This window comes from Stenella coeruleoalba (assembly GCF_951394435.1).
Source record: "Stenella coeruleoalba genome assembly, chromosome: 2".
Classification (NCBI taxonomy): Eukaryota; Metazoa; Chordata; class Mammalia; order Artiodactyla; family Delphinidae; genus Stenella; species Stenella coeruleoalba.
The window spans coordinates 104476015-104494542 of NC_137147.1; the positions used below are offsets into that span (position 1 = coordinate 104476015).

The 18528-nt window shown below is 44.3% G+C and overlaps 1 protein-coding gene across 3 annotated transcripts in view; it reads left to right on the plus strand.

The window, feature by feature from the left end:
• The first annotated feature begins 9025 nt into the window (after positions 1-9025).
• The window catches only part of FAN1 (FANCD2 and FANCI associated nuclease 1), a 28470-nt gene continuing 18967 nt past the window's right edge, over positions 9026-18528 (plus strand). Inside the window, exons 1-4 of one of the 3 annotated variants that reach the window (XM_079914813.1) lie at positions 9026-9346; positions 10031-11437; positions 13977-14117; positions 16771-16972. In XM_079914813.1, coding sequence (XP_079770939.1) covers positions 10183-11437; positions 13977-14117; positions 16771-16972 — 1598 coding nt within the window. In that variant the 5' untranslated portion in view covers positions 9026-9346; positions 10031-10182. Of the gene's footprint in view, positions 9347-9523; positions 9554-10030; positions 11438-13976; positions 14118-16770; positions 16973-18528 lie in introns of those variants that run through there. The other 2 variants (XM_079914814.1, XM_079914815.1) reach the window with 2 other exon arrangements.

Below are 18528 nucleotides of genomic sequence, written 5' to 3' on the forward strand. Positions count from 1 at the left end.
AATTCGTAATGATTATTTGTTTATGATAATCTGTCAGGATCAGATGTTGATCCTGGAGCGATGATTCATTTTTATCTGTCCAAGTTTGATACTTGCAGAGTAAAGTCACTTATCTCCACATTTTCCCCCCACATCTGGGTGAGATATATCAATCCATTTGCTGCTTTAATATCACATTTGATATAAAGATTATATTCATTCTAAATATTTGATTTGTGCCAGACACTATTGTAGGTACCAGGGTTATAACTGAACGAAACAGATAACAGTTCCTAACTTTATGAAGTGTGTATTCTGGTAGAATATTTACATACATTTCATTTTCTATATAAATTAGAAGCACAATAGAACATCTGTGAAATCACCTTTTACCTAAAAACAAAACAATGCACTGTCTGCTTCACTCATCTGTGTAAAGAGGTAAAGAATTACCGCAGTTCTGAATTTCACATTTATCATTCCTTTGCATTTGTTGTATTTTACCATATAGTCACATATCCATAGTCAATGCATTGTTTAATTTTCCTAATATGTGAATTTTATGAAAATAGAATATTATATCGATAGGTTGCTTTTTCTTTGTTGACATCCCTCAAATTTATCCATAATCCTATTCATTCATTTTCACTGCTGCATAGTATTGTATGAACATACTACAGTTTTATTTAACCATTCTCTTGAAGACATTTGTTTCCAGTTTTACACTATTATGAATAATCCCATTTGAACATCACAGTGCTAGTGTAGGCTCTAGCCTCTAAGGTACTTTAGAATTGCTGGCTAGGAAGTCCAAAAGATAACGTGGCATTGTTTCTCAAAGTCATACAAATTTGCACTTAATCATATCTTTGTCAGCACTTGGGGGGAATTAAAATTTTTTTTTGCTATTCTGGTAGGTATAATACGATGAATCTGTGTGGTTTTAATTTATGTTTCTCTACTAATGGGATTGAGCATTTTGTTATGTGTTTATTTTCTGTATCGTTTTTAATTAGCTTTTTTTAATTAATTTTTTTGGCTGCGTTGGGTCTTCGTTGCTGTGTGCGGGCTTTCTCTAGCTGCGGCAAGCAGGGGCTACTCTTCGTTGCGGTGTGTGGGCTTCTCATTGCCGTAGCTTCTCTTGTTGTGAAGCACGGGCTCTAGGAGTGCGGGCTTCAGTAGTTACGGCTTGCAGGCTCAGTAGTTGTGGCTTGCGGGCTCTAGAGCACAGGCTCAGTAGTTGTGGCGCACAGGCTTAGCTGCTCTGCAGCATGTGGGATCTTCCTGGACCTGGGCTCAAACCCACGTCCCCTGCATTGTCAAGCAGATTCTTAACCACTGTGCCACCAGGGAAGTCCCTTAATTAGCTTTTAATTTTGATATTTTAAAGTTCCAGGAAAATTCCAATAAATTTAGCCCCATTGGCTTTATTATTCTTTCTTTTTCTGAACAGTTTGAGAGTAAGTTGAAGACATCATGGACCTTTACCTCTAAATACATCATTATGTATTTCCTAAGAATAAGAATAATCATTTATATATAACCACAGTATAATCACCAAAATCAGGAAATTTAACATTGACACAGTGCAGTTATCCAATCCACCGTCCATATTCAAATTTGTCAGTTGTCCCAATAACATCCTTTATAGTGCTGCTCCCCAGTGCAGGGTCATTCCAAGGTCACTCGTATTTAGCTGTTACATCTCTAGCTTCTAGTAATCTGGAAGAGTTTCTGAGCATTTGTCTTTCTTAACTGTAACATTTTTCAAGTATACAGGCCAGTTATTTTATAGAATGTCCCTCAAAATTGGATTTGTCTGTTTTCTGATGATTAGATTCAGGTTAGCATTTTTGGCAAGAAAACCATAGCAGTGATGTGTCTGTAGTATCTCATCAACAGAGGTTTGATATCCATTTGTCCCAGTGAAGCTGGTGAGGAAAATGATTAGTTTGTTAAAGTGATGTCAGGCTTTCCCACTATAAAGTTATCTTTTCTTTTTAATAATTAGTAATTTATAGTGGAGATACTGTAAATACCCTGCTCCTCACCAAACTTTCACTCACAAATTTGAGTGTCCACTGATGATTTTCTAACTCCCATCATTTCTTTTGTATCTATTGACATTCTACTGCAAGGAAGAGCTTTCCCTTCTCATTTATTTATATCAGTATAGACTCAAGTTTCTATATTATTTAATGTTTATAATCCTTTCTTATCACTTTTGATGTTCCAATTGTCCCTGACTTTACAGTGGAAGGCCCTTCAAGGTGATTCCTGGGTCATGATAGGTCCCCATCATTCTTTGAGCACTTCCTTCCTTTGTGGTGCTACAAAACATCCCAGGCTTTATCCTGTACTTTTCCTGGATTTGGCCATTTTTCCAAGGAACCCTGGCTCCTCTTAGTGGAGAATGGTATTTTGAAACAAAAGGTCTAGGTGCTAGGTATGCTCACTGCTACTGTTGCTACTAGGTCCAATTAAAAGACAGAGCCGGGGGCTTCCCTGGTGGCGCAGTGGTTGAGAGTCCGCCTGCCGATGCAGGGGACACGGGTTCATGCCCCAGTCCAGGAGGATCCCACGTGCCGCGGAGCGGCTGGGCCCGTGAGCCATGGCCGCTGAGCCTGCGCGTCCGGAGCCTGTGCTCGGCAATGGGAGAGGCCACAACAGTGAGAGGCCCGTGTAATGCCAAAAAAAAAAAAAAAAAAGACAGAGCCGGGAAACTGCGTGTGTGTGTGTGTGTGTGTGTGTGTGTGTGTGTGTGTGATGTATTTCATGCATGGGTTCATATCAATACCTCCAATTCTAATCCAGTACCACAGCACATTATATTCTAGTTTCATTCTTTCCGTACTTGTAACACCTTTTCCAACAGTAAGAAATCTTACTCCCATTGTCTTCAGTATATTTATTCATTTGCTTCTAGATGATATAAGAAGCAGTTTCAGAATTATTAAACTTATACCACTGGGAAAAGGAAAAAATATGTGCTCTACAGGTACACATAGAGCTCTGTATTTCAATGAGTCCAGAGCTTTGATAGTTCTGTTCAGTTATTCTATATCCTTACTTTTGGGGGGGAAGGGGGGTCTAATTCTACCAATTAGAGAAAGATATTAAAATCTCTATGATTGTGCATTTGTCTATTCCTTTGATGTGTCAGTTTTTGCTTCCTGTATTTTGAAACCCTGTTATTAGAAACAACGATTTATGATTTTTATGTCTTCCTCATGACTGACCCTTTTAACTTTATAAAATGATCTCTTTCTCTGGTAATACTCCCTGTCTTTTTTTTTCCCCTGAGGACATGGCTTCTTCAGCAGCTTTTTCAAATGGTGGCAGTTTTCTGTTCTGTTTTTCCCCCAGTCTTCATTTGGCCTGGAGGTGGATGGATTAGATGCCCTTGCTGCTCATTGCCCCTTCCAGACCACACTCTCTCTCTCTGCCTCCCTACACCCCTCCACTTCTGTCTTTGGTATTCTCTTTTCTTTTCTTTTATTCTATTCTATTTTATTTTTTTATTGAAGTATAGTTGATTTCCAATGCTGTGCCAATCTCTGCTGTACAGCAAAGTGACCCAGTTATACACATATAAACATTCTTTTTTTATATGCTTTTCTATTATGGTTTATCACAGGATATTGACTATAGTTCCCTGTGCTATAGAGTAGGACCTTGTTATTTATCCATCCTATATATAGTAGTTTGTATCTGCTAATCGCACATCCCCAGTCCTTCCCTGCCCCACCCATCTCCCACTAGGCAACCACAAGTCTGTTCTCTATATCTGTGGGTCTGTTTCTGTTTCTTAGATAAGTTCATTTGTGTCACATTTTAGATTCTACATATAAGTGATATCATACAGTATTTGTCTTTCTGACTTCACTTAGTATGATAATCTCTAGACCCATCCATGTTGCTGCAAATGGCATTATTTCATTCTTTTTTATGGCTGAGTAGTATTCCATTGTATATACGTACCACATCTTCTTTATCCATTCATCCATCAATGGATTCTTAGGTTGTTTCCATATCTTGCCTGTTGTGAACGTTGGGGTGCATGTATCTTTTCAAATTATGGTTTTCTCTGGATATACACCTAGGAGTGGGATTGCTGGATCATATGGTAATTCTAGTTTTTCATTTTTTATAAATTTATTTATTTATTTATTTTTGGCTGCGTTGGGTCCTCGTTGCTGCGCACGGGCTTTCTTTAGTTGCGTCGAGCGGGGGCTACTCTTCATTGTGGTGCATGGGCTTCTCATTGCAGTGGCTTCTCTTGTTGCAGAGCATGGGCTCTAGGCGTGTGGGCTTCAGTAGCTGTGGCATGTGAGCTCAGTAGTTGTGGCTCGCAGGCTCTAGAGCTCAGGCTCAGTAGTTGTGGCGCACAGGCTTAGTTGCTCTGTGGCATGTGAGATCTTCCTGGACCAGGGCTTGAACCCATGTCCCCTGCATTGGCAGGCAGATTCTTAACCACTGTGCCACTAGGGAAGTTCCAATATTTAGTTTGTTCTTTGTTTTGGGGGGTTTGTTTTTTGATTTTTTTTGGCTGCCCCATGCAGCTTATGGGATTTTTGACCATGCTGCGGGGCATGCAGGATCTTAGTTCCCAGACCAGGGATCAAACCCGGGCCCCCTGCAGTGGAAATGTGGAGTCCTAACCACTGGACCACCAAGGAATTCCCGTAACTCTAGTTTTTTAAGGAACCTCCACACTGTTTTCCATAATGGTTACACCAACTTACATTCCCACCAACAGTGTAGGAGGGTTCCCTTCTCTCCACACCCTCTCCAACAATTTGTTAAATAACAATACTCTTAACCCCACTTCCCCCTTTAGTTCTGCCCTACCTGTCTGTTCTCCTTCACTGCTAAACCGCTTGAAAGAGTCATCTATACTTTCTGCTGTTGGAGAGGAAAAACTTTTCCTCTACCCTCTTAGGTTGAGTCCCTAGGGGCCTGTGAATTAAACTGACAAAAGACAGATTAACAGAAGAAATTATTCATATACATATTGTAGTTTATAAAAGAAGCAGCTAGGTAAGTGGTTAAAGTTAGAGATTTATACACCTAATTTAGCAGGGAAAAGAAAGGGGGTAGAAATGGCTGTTAGGGAAAAGCAAATGGGTTTCTAGAAGAGCAAATGGGTTTCTAGAAGAGCAAATGGGAGATAAGAAAGTCTGTGATGGGCTTCCCTGGTGGCGCAGTGGTTGAGAGTCCGCCTGCCGATGCAGGGGACACGGGTTCGTGCCCCGGTCCGGGAAGATCCCACATAACGCGGAGCAGCTGGGCCCGTGAGCCATGGCCGCTGAGCCTGCGCGTCCGGAGCCTGTGCTCCGCAACGGGAGTGGCCACGGCAGTGAGAGGCCTGCGTACCGCAAAAACCAAAAAACAAACAAACAAAAATAATCTTCACACAAACTCCAGGGTACTGAATGGGTCCCCACATTGTCTCCAATTCCTGTCTCCCCACTCTTTCTAGAATCCTCTGCAATCACCATTCCACAGCTTTGGCTTCTGTCAGGTAACAGTGCCGTCCACATTGCTGGATCTATGGCTGCTTGCAGACCTCACCTCACTTTCCTTCTAGCTGCATCCGACACCCCCTGATCCTCAGCACATACCACACACCTGTTTTCTGGTTGCAGCTCAGACTCCTTTGCTGCCTCATCCTCACCTTCCCTCCTGTTCTTATCAGAGTGTCCAGCCTTCTGACCTTTCAGTTCTCTATCCACAGTCATTCCTTTGTGCCGTATATTAATACCATATAGACCCTGATGACTCCCCAATTTATATTTCCTGGCCTGATTTAGTTAATAAATTTAAGTATCTTTTAACCACAAGAATGTCTAACTGGCATTTCAAACTTACACGTGGCTGTGGTCTGAATGTTTGTGTTCTCCCCTTCCCCAGGTTTATATGTTGAAATCCTACTGCCCATCGGGATTGTGTGAGGAGGTGGAGCCTTTGGGAGCTGCTTAGGCCATGAGTCTGGGGCCCTCATGAATGGGATTAGTGTCCTTAGACCCCCCCCCCCCCCAGAGCTCCCTAGCTCCTTCCACTACACCATGTCAGGACATGGTGAGAAGTCTGGGATCCAGAAGAGGGCCTTTACCCAACCATGCTGATAGCCTGTCTCAGACTTCTAGCCTCCAGAACTGTGGCACATAAAATTCCATTGTTTATAAGCCACTCAATCTGTGGTATTTTGTCGTAGCAGCCTGAATGGACAAAGACACACATCTAAAACTGAACTCTAAACCTTTTCCCTTCATCCTCCCAGGTGATAGGCCAAAGACCTAAGAGCAGTCCTTGAATTTTCTCATACCTTACATTCTCTACCATGAGCAAATTCTGTTGCTTATACCTTCTAAATGTATCCAGAATCTGACTACTTCATTTTTTAAAATTTTTTATTGAAGTATAGTTGATATACAATGTTGTGTTAGTTTCAGGTGAACAGCAAAGTGATTCAGTTATACATATATATTTTTTTTCAGATTCTTTTCCCTTATAGATTATTACAAAATATTGAATATCGTTACCTGTGCTATACAGTAGGTCCTTGTTGGTTATCTATTTTGTATATATATCTATCTTGTAGTGTGTATCTGCTAATCCCAAACTCCTAATTTATCCCTCTCCCTCTTTCCCCTTTGGTAACCATAAGTTTGTTTTCTGTGTCTGTGAGTCTGTTCTGTTTTGTATATAAGTTCATTTATATAATTTTTTTTTTAGATTCCACATACAAGTGATATCCTGTGATATTTGTCTTTCTCTGTCTGGCTTACTTCACTTAGTATGATCATCTCTAGGTCCACCCATGTTGCTGTAAATGTCATCAATTCATTCTTCTTCATGGCTGGGTAATATTCCTAACTACTTTTTATCAGCTAACCCCAGGCACCACCGTCCTTGGATTACTCCATTCGCCTTTTGTTTTCCCTGCCTCCCCTACCCCAACCATATGTTGCTGAACACACTCAAAGCAGATGCTAAAATCCATATAATGATGTACAAGGCCTTATATCAGGTGTCAGCAAACTACAGCCAGAGACCAAATCTGGTCAGCTGACTCTATTTGTAAATAAAGTTTTATTGGCACACAGCCACACTCTTTTGTTATGTACTGTTTATGGCTGCTTTCACACTGCACACTGCAGACTTTGACCAGAGACCCTATGGCTGGCAGAGCCTAAAATATTGACTACCTGGCCTTTTACAGAAAAAAGTTCACTACCATTGCCCTACAAGACCTGTCCTCTGCTATCTCTCTTCCTTCACTTCTGCTCCAGTCTTCCTGGCCTTCTGGGTGTCCTTAGACTTGCTAGGCGAGCTTCTACCTTGGGGCACCCTCTCTGTTACACTCCCTGAGGTTGTTTCTTCTGACTACAACTCTCCTCTCTGGAACATCCACTGCCTTCCCTCCTTCAAGTCTGCTCAGATAGTACTTTCTCAGTGAGGCCTTTCCTTACCGCTCTTTCAAACTGTAATGCCCCTCCCGCCCCCCACCACGATGTTTCTGCTTGATTTCTCTTCAAAGCACCGTCGATGAAAACATTAATCAGTCGATCTAAAAAAGAAATAGAAAATTTTATCTGAGCCAAATTGAGGATTATAACCCGGGAATAGCCTCTCAGAAAGCTCCGAGAACTGTTCTGCCTGTTAGAGGTTAAGGCACAGTTATGTAAGTTTTTGAGACACAGGGCTGTACCTTAAATGACGTATTACTGACAGTGTACACAGTCTAGATCTATACCAAGTGAGTAGTGGTCATGGGTCATTGTGGCCCCTTACAAGATTAAGAAGGAAGGTTTTCTCCTAAGGAGTTGTGACCCTTGATGAGATTAAAAAGGAATGTTATCTCCTAAGGAGGTCTGATTAATGCAGATGCAGGAGACACAATACTAATGCAGAGGCCCAAATGGGCAAAGGAAACATTTATGTTTAAATTTTTCTCATCTTGCCATAAAATAGGAATTTTATTTAATCAATACTCGCCTTTTAAACTCACTACATAATTTACGTATATTTTGTTTTTTCTCTATCTTCCTCCATCAGAATGAATTCTCCATGAAGGCAGGATTTCCCCCCCAGTGCTCATTCTGTTCACGGCCATATTTTCAGAGCCAAGGACATTACCTGGCACGAGGGAGGCACTCAATACATATTTGTCGATGAATTCCCTGTTCACGTCCATTTTCTCTTTGGTTTGCTCATTTATTCATGCATTCATTTGACACATATTTATGGAGTAATCACACAGTGCTGGCCGCTGCTGCAGGCGGTGGTAAAGGACCACAGACAGGCGCTCCGCGCTCAGGAAGCTTCCATCCGGGTCACCGTCAGGGGGTGCTGGAACCAGCTGACATCAGCACTCAAGCGCTGACTGATAAACTTTCAGTAATTTTGCCGTTGTTAAACATAGCCCTTATTTTATTTATTTATTTTTGCGGTACACGGGCCCCTCACTGCTGCAGCCTCTCCCGTTGTGGAGCACAGGCTCCGGACGCGCAGGCTCAGCGGCCATGACTCACGGGCCCAGCCGCTCCGCGGCATGTGGGATCTTCCCGGACCGGGGCACTAACCCGCGTCCCCTGCATCGGCAGGCGGACTCTCAACCACTGCGCCACCAGGGAAGCCCCATGGCCCTTATTTTAAATTATGTAACCTGGCTATATTAAACTATATTAACACAAAGAAAACTACATTTTAATGTAAGAAATATCCAAACTCACCACTCCCTAATTACCTGACTACATTTTATCATTCTTTTATTATTTTTTAATTGAAGTATAGTTGATTTACAATGTTTCAGGTGTACAGCAAAGTGATTTTATATGTATATATATATAAGTATGTATAAAAGTATATATACTTTTTCAGATTCTTTCCCATTATAGGTTATTTCAAGATAATATTGAATATAGTTCCCTCTGCTACACAGTAGGTCCTTGTTCTTGATCTATTTCTTTGCTCTTGAGGTTATGGGCATCTATTGCAAAGGAAACATTTATGTTTAAATTTATTGCTTCAGGCGGCGAACGGCATCTCCTCCGGGAACCCCAGCACGCGCTTTCCGGCTAAGTCGAGTCCACGCCTGTGTCTCCTCCCAGGAGGCCGGTTTCCTCGGACTCCAAATGCACCCCGACCAGCAACCTGCCCACGTTCCCGGCGGCCCGCCTCCCCCAGGTGCGGAGGGTAGGAGGGGCAGAGTCTCGGTTGACCTCCACCGGGTAAGCCTCCCTGGACCCGGGATGCCTTTAAAGTGGGAGGGAGGGGCGATCGATCGCTCGAGCCTCCTCTGACTGAGCCTGTGGCGGTCGAGCCGCGGGGATCGGCTGGGAATGCCTGGCGCGCGGAGCAGGTAGGACGCATGGGGCGGCCGGGCCGGGGTCGCGGGCGCTGGGCGGGAGGTGGGGAGAGCTGGCGGCTCGGGGCGGTGAGGCCGGGAGGGGGTGGGGGCGGGGACAGAAAGGGGGGAAAGGGGGGGAGGAAGGGAGGGAGGGGGCGGGAGGAGGTCAGCCGAGCCGGCGGCGGAGCCCCAGGTGCACATCCCAGGTGCTCATCCCAGGTGTGCGGTCGCGGCCCCGCGCGGAGGGCGGGCGTGGCTGAGTCCGAGCCTTAGGTTCGGCGGCCAGAGCTGCGGGGGGACGGCGGGGGCGGGGGGGCGTCCAAGCATGGACAGATGCCCGAGACTTTGGGCGATTCTTTGTGCAGGCCTGTGAGGGCGGGATAGGCATTCTCTCTCCTGGAAAAAGTTAATGATGCGGTGCTTTTAAAAAAGGACCTGGCATAGTCAGATGTTCCCTTTTTAAAACGGCTGATTTTCGATCTTAAAGAGAAGTCTTAGAACTTATCCCCATGTCATTTCTCGGCTAAGGGACACACTTGAGGTCGCGTGGACAGCTGAGAGTAGGCCTTGGTCTTATGTTCCAAGCGCAGGGTTTTTCTCATCCCATGGGATTCTGCCATTGCACGTTTTAGAGCTTACCCCCTCTGTTGTGGAATTCATAAAATGCTATTAATCCACATGCGTTTTATTTTGTAGGGAGAAGAAACTGACTAAATGAATAACATGAAGTCCAATAGAATCCTACTTTTTATCATTTCAATTCAGGGGAGTAAAAGTAAATCATTGCTGTCTTTCCCTGCTGATTTCTTGTGTTTTACTACTTGAAACACCCAGTTTTTCTAATACTCATGATGTCTGTAGGGAAATCCTCAAAAAAAAGACCTCGAAGTTTATCAAGCAGCAAAACTAAAAAAAATGAATCTAACTCTATTATTGCGTTTTTTAACAATGTACCACCTGTTAAACTTGCCTGCCCCATTTGTAGTAAAATGGTGCCAAGATATGACCTAAACCGTCACCTTGATGAAATGTGTGCTAACAACGGTGACATCACTCCAGCTGACCCTGGGCATGCTGACTTAAGTTCAAATGTGTCCACAGTAGATTTGACCAATATTGCCTTAGAAGATGTAACGCCAGAGAAGTCGTCACCATCAAAGATCAATTTAACCCCTGGCCAAAGCGATTCAGCAAAAATGGGCATAAAACAGCAGACCAGCCCCTATTTTAAGAGTAATGGTGACGCAGTGTGCAGAAATCAAGATGGGCTGAGACATCATAATGTGAAAGTCATCCCTCTGGGAAGCCTGTCATCTAAATTGTCCAGAAGATACATAAAGGCTAAAAGATCAATAGATAAGAATGAGGGATTCGCCAATCAGAGTCCACAGAGTTTCTCGTCCACAGGGGTTAGGAGCCTGGTGGATCAGTGTTCAGAGATGGAAGGCCAGGATCAGCTTTTGGAGAATAGTTCTCAAAAGGAAAACATGTTTGCCTGTAATTCTCTGGAGGCACCAAGCACTCCCGAACATATTGTGGGAGGCTCTACAATAATGGAAGCTGAAGGCCTAACAGCTGCACAGGAATGTGGGAGATCAACTCTCACCCCCACCTTCTCAGATAATGCTCCCGTGTTACTTTCACCAGATTTAACTCTTGGACATAAATTAAAGTCTGCTTCAGAGGACCATCTTGCAAAGCAGGAGAGTATCAAAGGAACAGATGATAAAGGTGTTGAAAACTGTGAAGGAGGTGGTTGTGAAGAGGTAAAAATGACTTTTGTTTCACAAGCTCCAACCCAGTCATCACATTGGGAGGCAAAATCTCATAATTCTACACACGATGCTTCTATATGGAGTGACAGCCAAGCACTCCCTCCAGAGGGTGACAGTGGCTTAAAGAATGAAAGCACTGACCGAACTCCTTTGGAGCAGGGGTCAAGCTGTGATGTTTCCCGTGTAACAAGTCCAGCACCGCCGGACCATCCTTACTACCTTCGGAGTTTCCTCGTGGTGCTGAAAGCCGTGTTTGAGAATGAAGAAGACAGGATGCTCTTTGATGAGCACGAGAAGGGCATTATAACTAAATTTCATCAATTATCAGGTATCTTGAACGTGTTTGCTTTCGAGGCTTTGTTTCCCCTTTGCTGCCCTGATTTGGTCTGAGATGTGATAGGCAGAAATCTCATGACCACAAGCAGTCGGTGTGGTTTTGGGAGTCCCCTGGGAGTACTCATGGGACCCACAGCCAATGAAAGTTCATCTAGAGAAAGATATGCCTGTAAAAGAGACAAGATTTTTGGGCCTGGTGATGTCTGCTTCTGCAGTATCATCCTTACAAGCTGTACTTTGGTTGTATTGGAAGCAGCTGTTTGTCCTGTTTTTGTATATTTGATGGTTGTAAAACAACCTTTCCCAGATTAGAAAAAAAAAATACAGTGTGATTTAGGAAAGTGTACTTTGCATTTCGGGCACGTAATCAAGCTGACTGTTAGGTGGTTTTGTTGTTTTTGCAGGCCATTTCCTCAAAAGTGAAAATAAAATACAGGGAAAAAACAAACCAAGGTATACTCAGGCATATTTTTTTCCTCCAACAATATTTTAGTTGCCTGGACTCTACCTTTTAAAGTCAGGGTGTGCAGGAAGTGGAAACTTTCAAGCTAAATTGGTACATTAAAAACTTTTTTGGTCTTTTTAAATTTTGTAAATTAGTACGTTTAAAAACATGCCTCAGCTCCTTGGCAGCCGGTGGTGGCTGTGAGCCAATAGCGCAGGTTTGGAGCAAGAGCGCCCCCCCCCCACCCGCCTTGATGGCTGCTCATCCAAAGGGCCTTGATGGCTCTGTGCAACTGAGTACCTCCTGAGTAGGAAAAGCTTACTGGGGGCCACGCTGACCTCTAGTAATAGTAGCAGGCCTGAGTCCCAGTAGAGTAAAAAAAAAGAAATCCTGAGTGTTACCAATAATGGTTAAGAGAAAGGCTTCGGTCTTACATTCACACAAGGAAACTATGGCTCTGCTTGTGTTAGTTTTTAACATGTGGGTGATACTTCTCTGCACAGTTCTTTTTTTTTTAACATAATAAAAAAAATTTTTTTCTTTTCTTTTTTTTTTTCTTTTTTATAAATTTATTTTTGGTTGCATTGGGTCTTCGTTGCTTCGCGTGGGCTTTCTCTAGTTGCAGCGAGCGGGGATTACTGTTCATTGCGGTGCGCGGGCTTCTAATTGCAGTGGCTTCTCTTGTTGAAGAGCACAGGCTCCAGGCGCGTGGGCTTCAGCAGTTGTGGCTTGCGGGCTCAGCAGTTGTGGCGCACGGGCTTAGTTGCTCCGCGGCATGTGGGATCCTCCTGGACCAGGGCTCGAACCCATGTCCCCTGCGTTAGCAGGTGGATTCTTAACCACTGTGCCACCAGGGAAGCCCTTTGCACAGTTTATAAAGTGTCCACACAGCTTCCATCTCTACTTGCACTGGCCTCCCCCGATGTGGGTGTGAATGACCCCCACTGACTGTCGTATCCGGGGTGGTCACAGATCTTTGGTTGGGTGCTGCTTGCATTCATGTGAGCAATTGTTTGAATAGCTGGTGGCCCCTGGCTTCAGTATGATTGAGAAGTAGGAGCAGTTTCCTAGTGTAAGTTCTGCAGATTCTTATGCCTTGCTCTCCACAGAGAATCATCTACAGTGTCTCTGTTGTAAAAATAACTACTGCAAGTCGATTTTGCCTCTTTAAAGAAAAAAGGGAAATAAATGTTGAAGATGTAACAAATACAGTCATACCATTTTATTTTATTTTTAAAAATTTTCAGCTGCGCCATGCAGCATACAGGATCTTAGTTCCCCGACCAGGGATCGAATCCACGCCCCCTGCAGTGAAAGTGTGGAGTCTTAACCACTGGACCGCCAGGGAAGTCCCCATACCATTTTAGAGTTAGAAATTTAAAGATAATTTGGGTAATAGGAAAACTTGAGACCAGATTAATTAAATAGCTTGGTGAAGATCACTGCCTTAGAGATGGCCACCCCACCAAAGCTAGACTTTTTTTGGAAAATTCTTTTCAGATGATTTTCAGCCAAAAATAGAATAATGCATATTAAACCGAAAGGAGAGAACAAAATAACGGGAACCCTGGGGGGTTTCTCTTGAGGGAGTAGAAATGTTGGCTAGAAAGTGGGGAACCCGGGTCTTAGGTTTTTAAATGGCCTATAATCATTACCAACTTTGGAACTTTTTTTATGGTTTATACACTAATTATTGAATACCTCATCGTGTTTAATCTTTTCACCAACTTTGGGAAGATGGTGTTACTGCCCACCCCCCCCCCTTCCTTTTTATAATAGAAGAGAAAAGGGAGTCTCAGTTCCAAAGACTTGCACAACTGGGGGGGCAGGGCTGGCTTTGCGTCCTCATGCTTCTCCTGTCCTGCAGTGACAGGCATACAGGCCAAGGAGACATCGCCACGGGACTCTGTGTTTGAAATAAGTTACGTCTTCCTAAGGAAGAAAACGATTTTCTTGGAAGATCCGTTGAGTCAGCCTCTGTGTATTTCTAACAGCCTGTTTTACTCACCTCAGTTTACAAAAGTAAATTATATGTTTTCGAGAAGAAATAGAAGGTTTTTCACTATTTTTGTCAACTTTGTTGCAGCTAGCGGTCAGAAGTTATATGTCAGACTTTTTCAACGTAAATTCGGCTGGATTAAGATGAACAAACTGGAATATGAAGAGATCTCCGCTGACTTAACCCCGGTGGTTAGAGAGTTGACTCATGCAGGCTTCCTGCAGACGGGTACGGTTTGTCCAGGGGAACCAAATTGAAAATCCGACGTAGGGAATCCAGTCTCTGCAGAATGAGGGTGATGTTAGTTTGGTGTCATCTCCTGACTGGTGCCTGGTAAATAGTAATTGTGTGTGTCTTTTTAAATTGAGTTTTGAATCTTCTTAGGAAAACAAATTATTCATGTGTTGTTAAAGCCATCCTCAGCCTGAGTTAAGACTCCTAGGATAACAAAAGATTGCCTGCTGCTGTGTTCTGATGGTCCCAGGCTTAGTCCCGTAAAGTCACCTAGGGATAGATGGGTGTCTGGGTCCACAGGGGAAACTCATCCCTCCTGGCTCTCCTTCCAGCAGGAGCTTGACTCATCTTACCCAGTTTTCTCATCTTTATGATGGAACAAAGCTGGTTTGTTTGAAGCTAGTATCGCCTCTAAAACCTTAATTTGCCCCCCATGCATACACAGGCAGCTCTTAAAATTTGCAGGTTGATTGTCTCAGGAATTGTTTCACTGATTTAAGCCCATGTGAATATGAGGTAACCTTGGTGGTCTCATCAGTAGCTTTCACTAGGTCCCTACATGTGTTGAGTACAATATTGTACTGGAAACGTGGGTATAAGGAGGATGAAAGATGTGAGTCCTGGGTTCAAGTTGTTCACAGTTTAGACTGAAATAGGGGAATCAAGCCAAAGCCAGACGGTTTCTGTGCGGCAGAGTTTGTAGTGCAGAGCAGTAAGTAAGTGCAGTTAGGGTGACGTGGTGGGCCTGGCTGCGGGGAGTGGGGAGCCTTGGGGGGGAGGCCTGGAGGCTCCGTGGATGTGAGGGCTTGTAAGGGATCAGGCAGCGGGACCCCGGGTTCCCTCACATCAGGCCATCAGGGGCACTGGAGAGCTTGTGTCCTCACCTGACCCGGAAGATTAGGTGCAGGTTCCAGAAATCTACAGGTGTAACAGGCAAGCCAGCTGAGCCTTGACTTACCTTTATTTTTTAATAAATTTATTTATTTATGGCTGCATTGGGTCTTTGTTGCTGCATGCGGGCTTTCTCTAGTTGCGGCGAGCGGGAGCTACTCTTCGTTGGCTCACAGGCTCTGGAGCGCAGACTCAGTAGTTGTGGCTCATGGGCTTAGTTGCTCTACGGCATGTGGGATCTTCCCGGACCAGGGCTCGAACCCGTGTTCCCTGCATTGGCAGGTGGATTCTTAACCACTGCGCCACCAGGGAAGCCCTGAGCCTTGACTTACCTTTAAATGACAGTTAAGCAACAAAAGCAGAACCCCAGTGGCCTAACGCTGCCCTCAGTCCCACCCAGGTCCCACCGTGGTCTGCACAGCCCAGTGGGGTGTAGCCCTGGCCGTCCCCTCACTCTGCTCCCTGGGTGCTCTGGCTGAGTGCACCCCTCTTTCAGAGCCTGTGCCTGCTCCCACTCGGCTCACCCCCTCATGTCATCCAGCTCTGCTCCGTGTCACCTTGTCAGGGACTTGCATGACCACCTAGTGTCAAATACGGCCACCTCCTGCCAGTCCATTTTGCCTTGCCCAGCTTTGCTTTTCTTTCTTCTTTTTTCCTAGTTCATTCTTCCTCCTTTTATTTATTTATTTAAAAAAATTTTATTGAAGTATAGTTGATTTACAGTGTTGTGTTAATTTCTGCTGTACAGCAAAGTGATTGTTGTACATATATGTATTCTTTTTATATTCTTCTCCTTATGGTTTATCACAGGATATGGAATATAGTTCCCCGTGCTATGCAGTAGGACCTTGTTTTTCATCCATCCTATATATAATAGTTTGCATCTGCTAATCCCAAACTCCCAATCCATCCCTCCCACCCCCCTCCCCCTTGGCAACCACAAGTCTGTTCCCTATGTCTGTGATTCTGTTTCTGTTTCATAGATATGTTCATTTGTGTCATATTTTAGATTCCACATATAAGTGATATATGGTAATTGTCTTTCTCTTTCTGACTTACTTCGCTTAATATGATCATCTCTAGGTCCGTCCATGTTGCTGCCAGCTTTGTGTTTCTTTGTAGCAGTTGTCACCCCTGACATTTATTATGCTAGGAGGTAAGCTCCCTGTGGGCACAGATGCAGCTTGTTCACTGTATGCCCTGGGCAGGTGCTACCTGGCAGGCAGTGTACACCCAGTGAGGACTTGCTGCCTGGAGGAAGATGGCCCTGCCCTAAGCTGTGGATGCTGTGAAGGCAGAGACCAGCCAGCTCTGATTCAGCTGCATCCCGGAGGTCAGGCTTGCTGTCTGGGTCCCCTAATAGTGTGATGTACACATGTGTGCCGAGCAAGTGACCCCATGAAAGTCTTCTCAGCCCCAGGCCTGTGTGGAGAGAGGACAGCTGATGAACAGTTGACTCTGACCTGCTCTGGAGAGGCCCAGCCGTAGGTTCTGTTGTGAGCGATGTACCAGTGGCTATCCATGTGGGTCTTTATTTTATTCAGATTTTCTTTGAGAAGTTCTGTTGTTTTATAGCCTTTGTGAAATATCTGTTTTCCGTAATTTTTAACAATCAGTTTGGCAAACTAAAATTTCTACAGTAGCATTTCATTTTATTTGCATGTGAATTTTCTTCTTAAAGTAAATAAATCTAGAAAACAGTAAGCTTATTTAAAAGTACTTCAAATTTTTTTTTTTTTTTTTTTTAATATTTCAGAATCTGAGTTGCAAGAACTGTCTGAGGTGCTCGAGCTCCTTTCTGCTCCGGAACTGAAAGCCCTGGCAAAGACCTTCCACTTGGTGAATCCCAATGGGCAGAAGCAGCAGCTGGTGAATGCGTTTCTCAAATTGGCCAAACAGCCTTCAGTCTGCACTTGGCGCAAGAATCAGCCTGGCATTGGTGCAGTGATTTTGAAAAGGTTTTGTGGCTATTGTTATAGTAAAAACATTTGAAATGTTGATAGCACGTATTTAATTTATTTATTTTTATTTATTTTTAAGCTGCGTTGGGTCTTCGTTGCTGCGCATGGGCTTTCTCTAGTTGCTGAGAGCGGGGCCTGCTCTTTGTTGCGGTGTGCGGGCTCTAGGTGCACGGGCTTCAGTAGTTGTGGCATGAGGACTCAGTAGTTGTGGCTCGTGGGCTCTAGAGCGCAGGTTCAGTAGTTGTGGCGCACGGGCTTTGCTGCTCCATGGCATGTGGGATCTTCCCGGACCAGGGCTTGAACCCATGTCCCCTGCATTGGCGGGTGGATTCTTAACCACTGCGCCACCAGGAAAGTCCTGATAGCACACATTAACTCTTATGATGGGTGGTACGTATTTTCAGATTGTAATTGTTTTTTTCAATTGCAGTTAGGTTGAGAAGGCGGTGAACCATTATTATAAAGACTGGATTCTTTCTTGGTTTATTATTCCTAATTCTTAAGATACCACACTGATTTCTAGGACCAAGAAAAATCAGGAGGCAAGAGATTAGAGGCACTAGGCCCTTGGCAAATTCTAATATTTTATTATTCAAGAAAAATGCAGTTTTAACTACTATTCTTATAGGAGTTTGGAATGTTGGTCCGCTGGACCTCCTTGGGACTCTGCATGGAGAGGGAGGAGGAGGGTGTTTTCTGGCAGTCTCTGTCGGTGAATGGTCCTCAAGTAAATGGTGGTGTGATGGGAATCCCACCCCTGTGTCCTCTCGGCTCTGGTGGTGGCACTGATCTCTGCACGCCCCAGGGATGCCACTCTGCTTTTGACTTAATGGCTTTTGGGCTGGTAGGAAAGTGTGAGGTCCTCCACTAGACCAGTGGCTCTCAGCTGGGCGCGACTGTGCCCTCCAGGGGACACCCGGCATCGTCTGGAGTCGTTTTCATTGTCCTGACTAAGGTGGGTAGTGGGTGCTACAGGCATTTAGTGAACGGAGGCCAGGGACGCAGCTGAGCATCCTCTAGTTCACAGCCTGGGCATCCCACCCCCAGGAAAGAGTTACCCGGCCCGGATGTCAATAGCGAAACCCTGCCGTGTGTGGTGTTGCAGTTGTTGGAGCCGGAGGGCCCTGGGCTTCACATGCCGCCTTACCAAGAGCCTTTGGTAGCGACGTTCTACATAAATACCTATTATTTCATCTCAAGTGTCACTGGAGTCAAGATTTGAGAATTGCTAGTGTCAAATAGATAACACTTTCATGAGTTTTCTTGGTATTTCACATGTTCAGGACCAGCGTAAACCCTATCCTGCTCTTTTATTGAGGCAAACAGTGCGTGAAATCATTTGCAGATACAATTTCATCTAATCCTCACCGTGTTCCTAGGTGGGGCTCTGAGCCCCAAAGAGGTTAAGAAATGCTTTAAGTCACACAGTTGGAGGTGGGAGATTTGCTTCAGGCTTAGAATAATGCATGCTGTTTAGCTTGAAATAATTTGTGAAATCTGACATCCAAATGCTTAAAAGCCAGAGAGTTATTTCCATATCATGTATTTTTCAG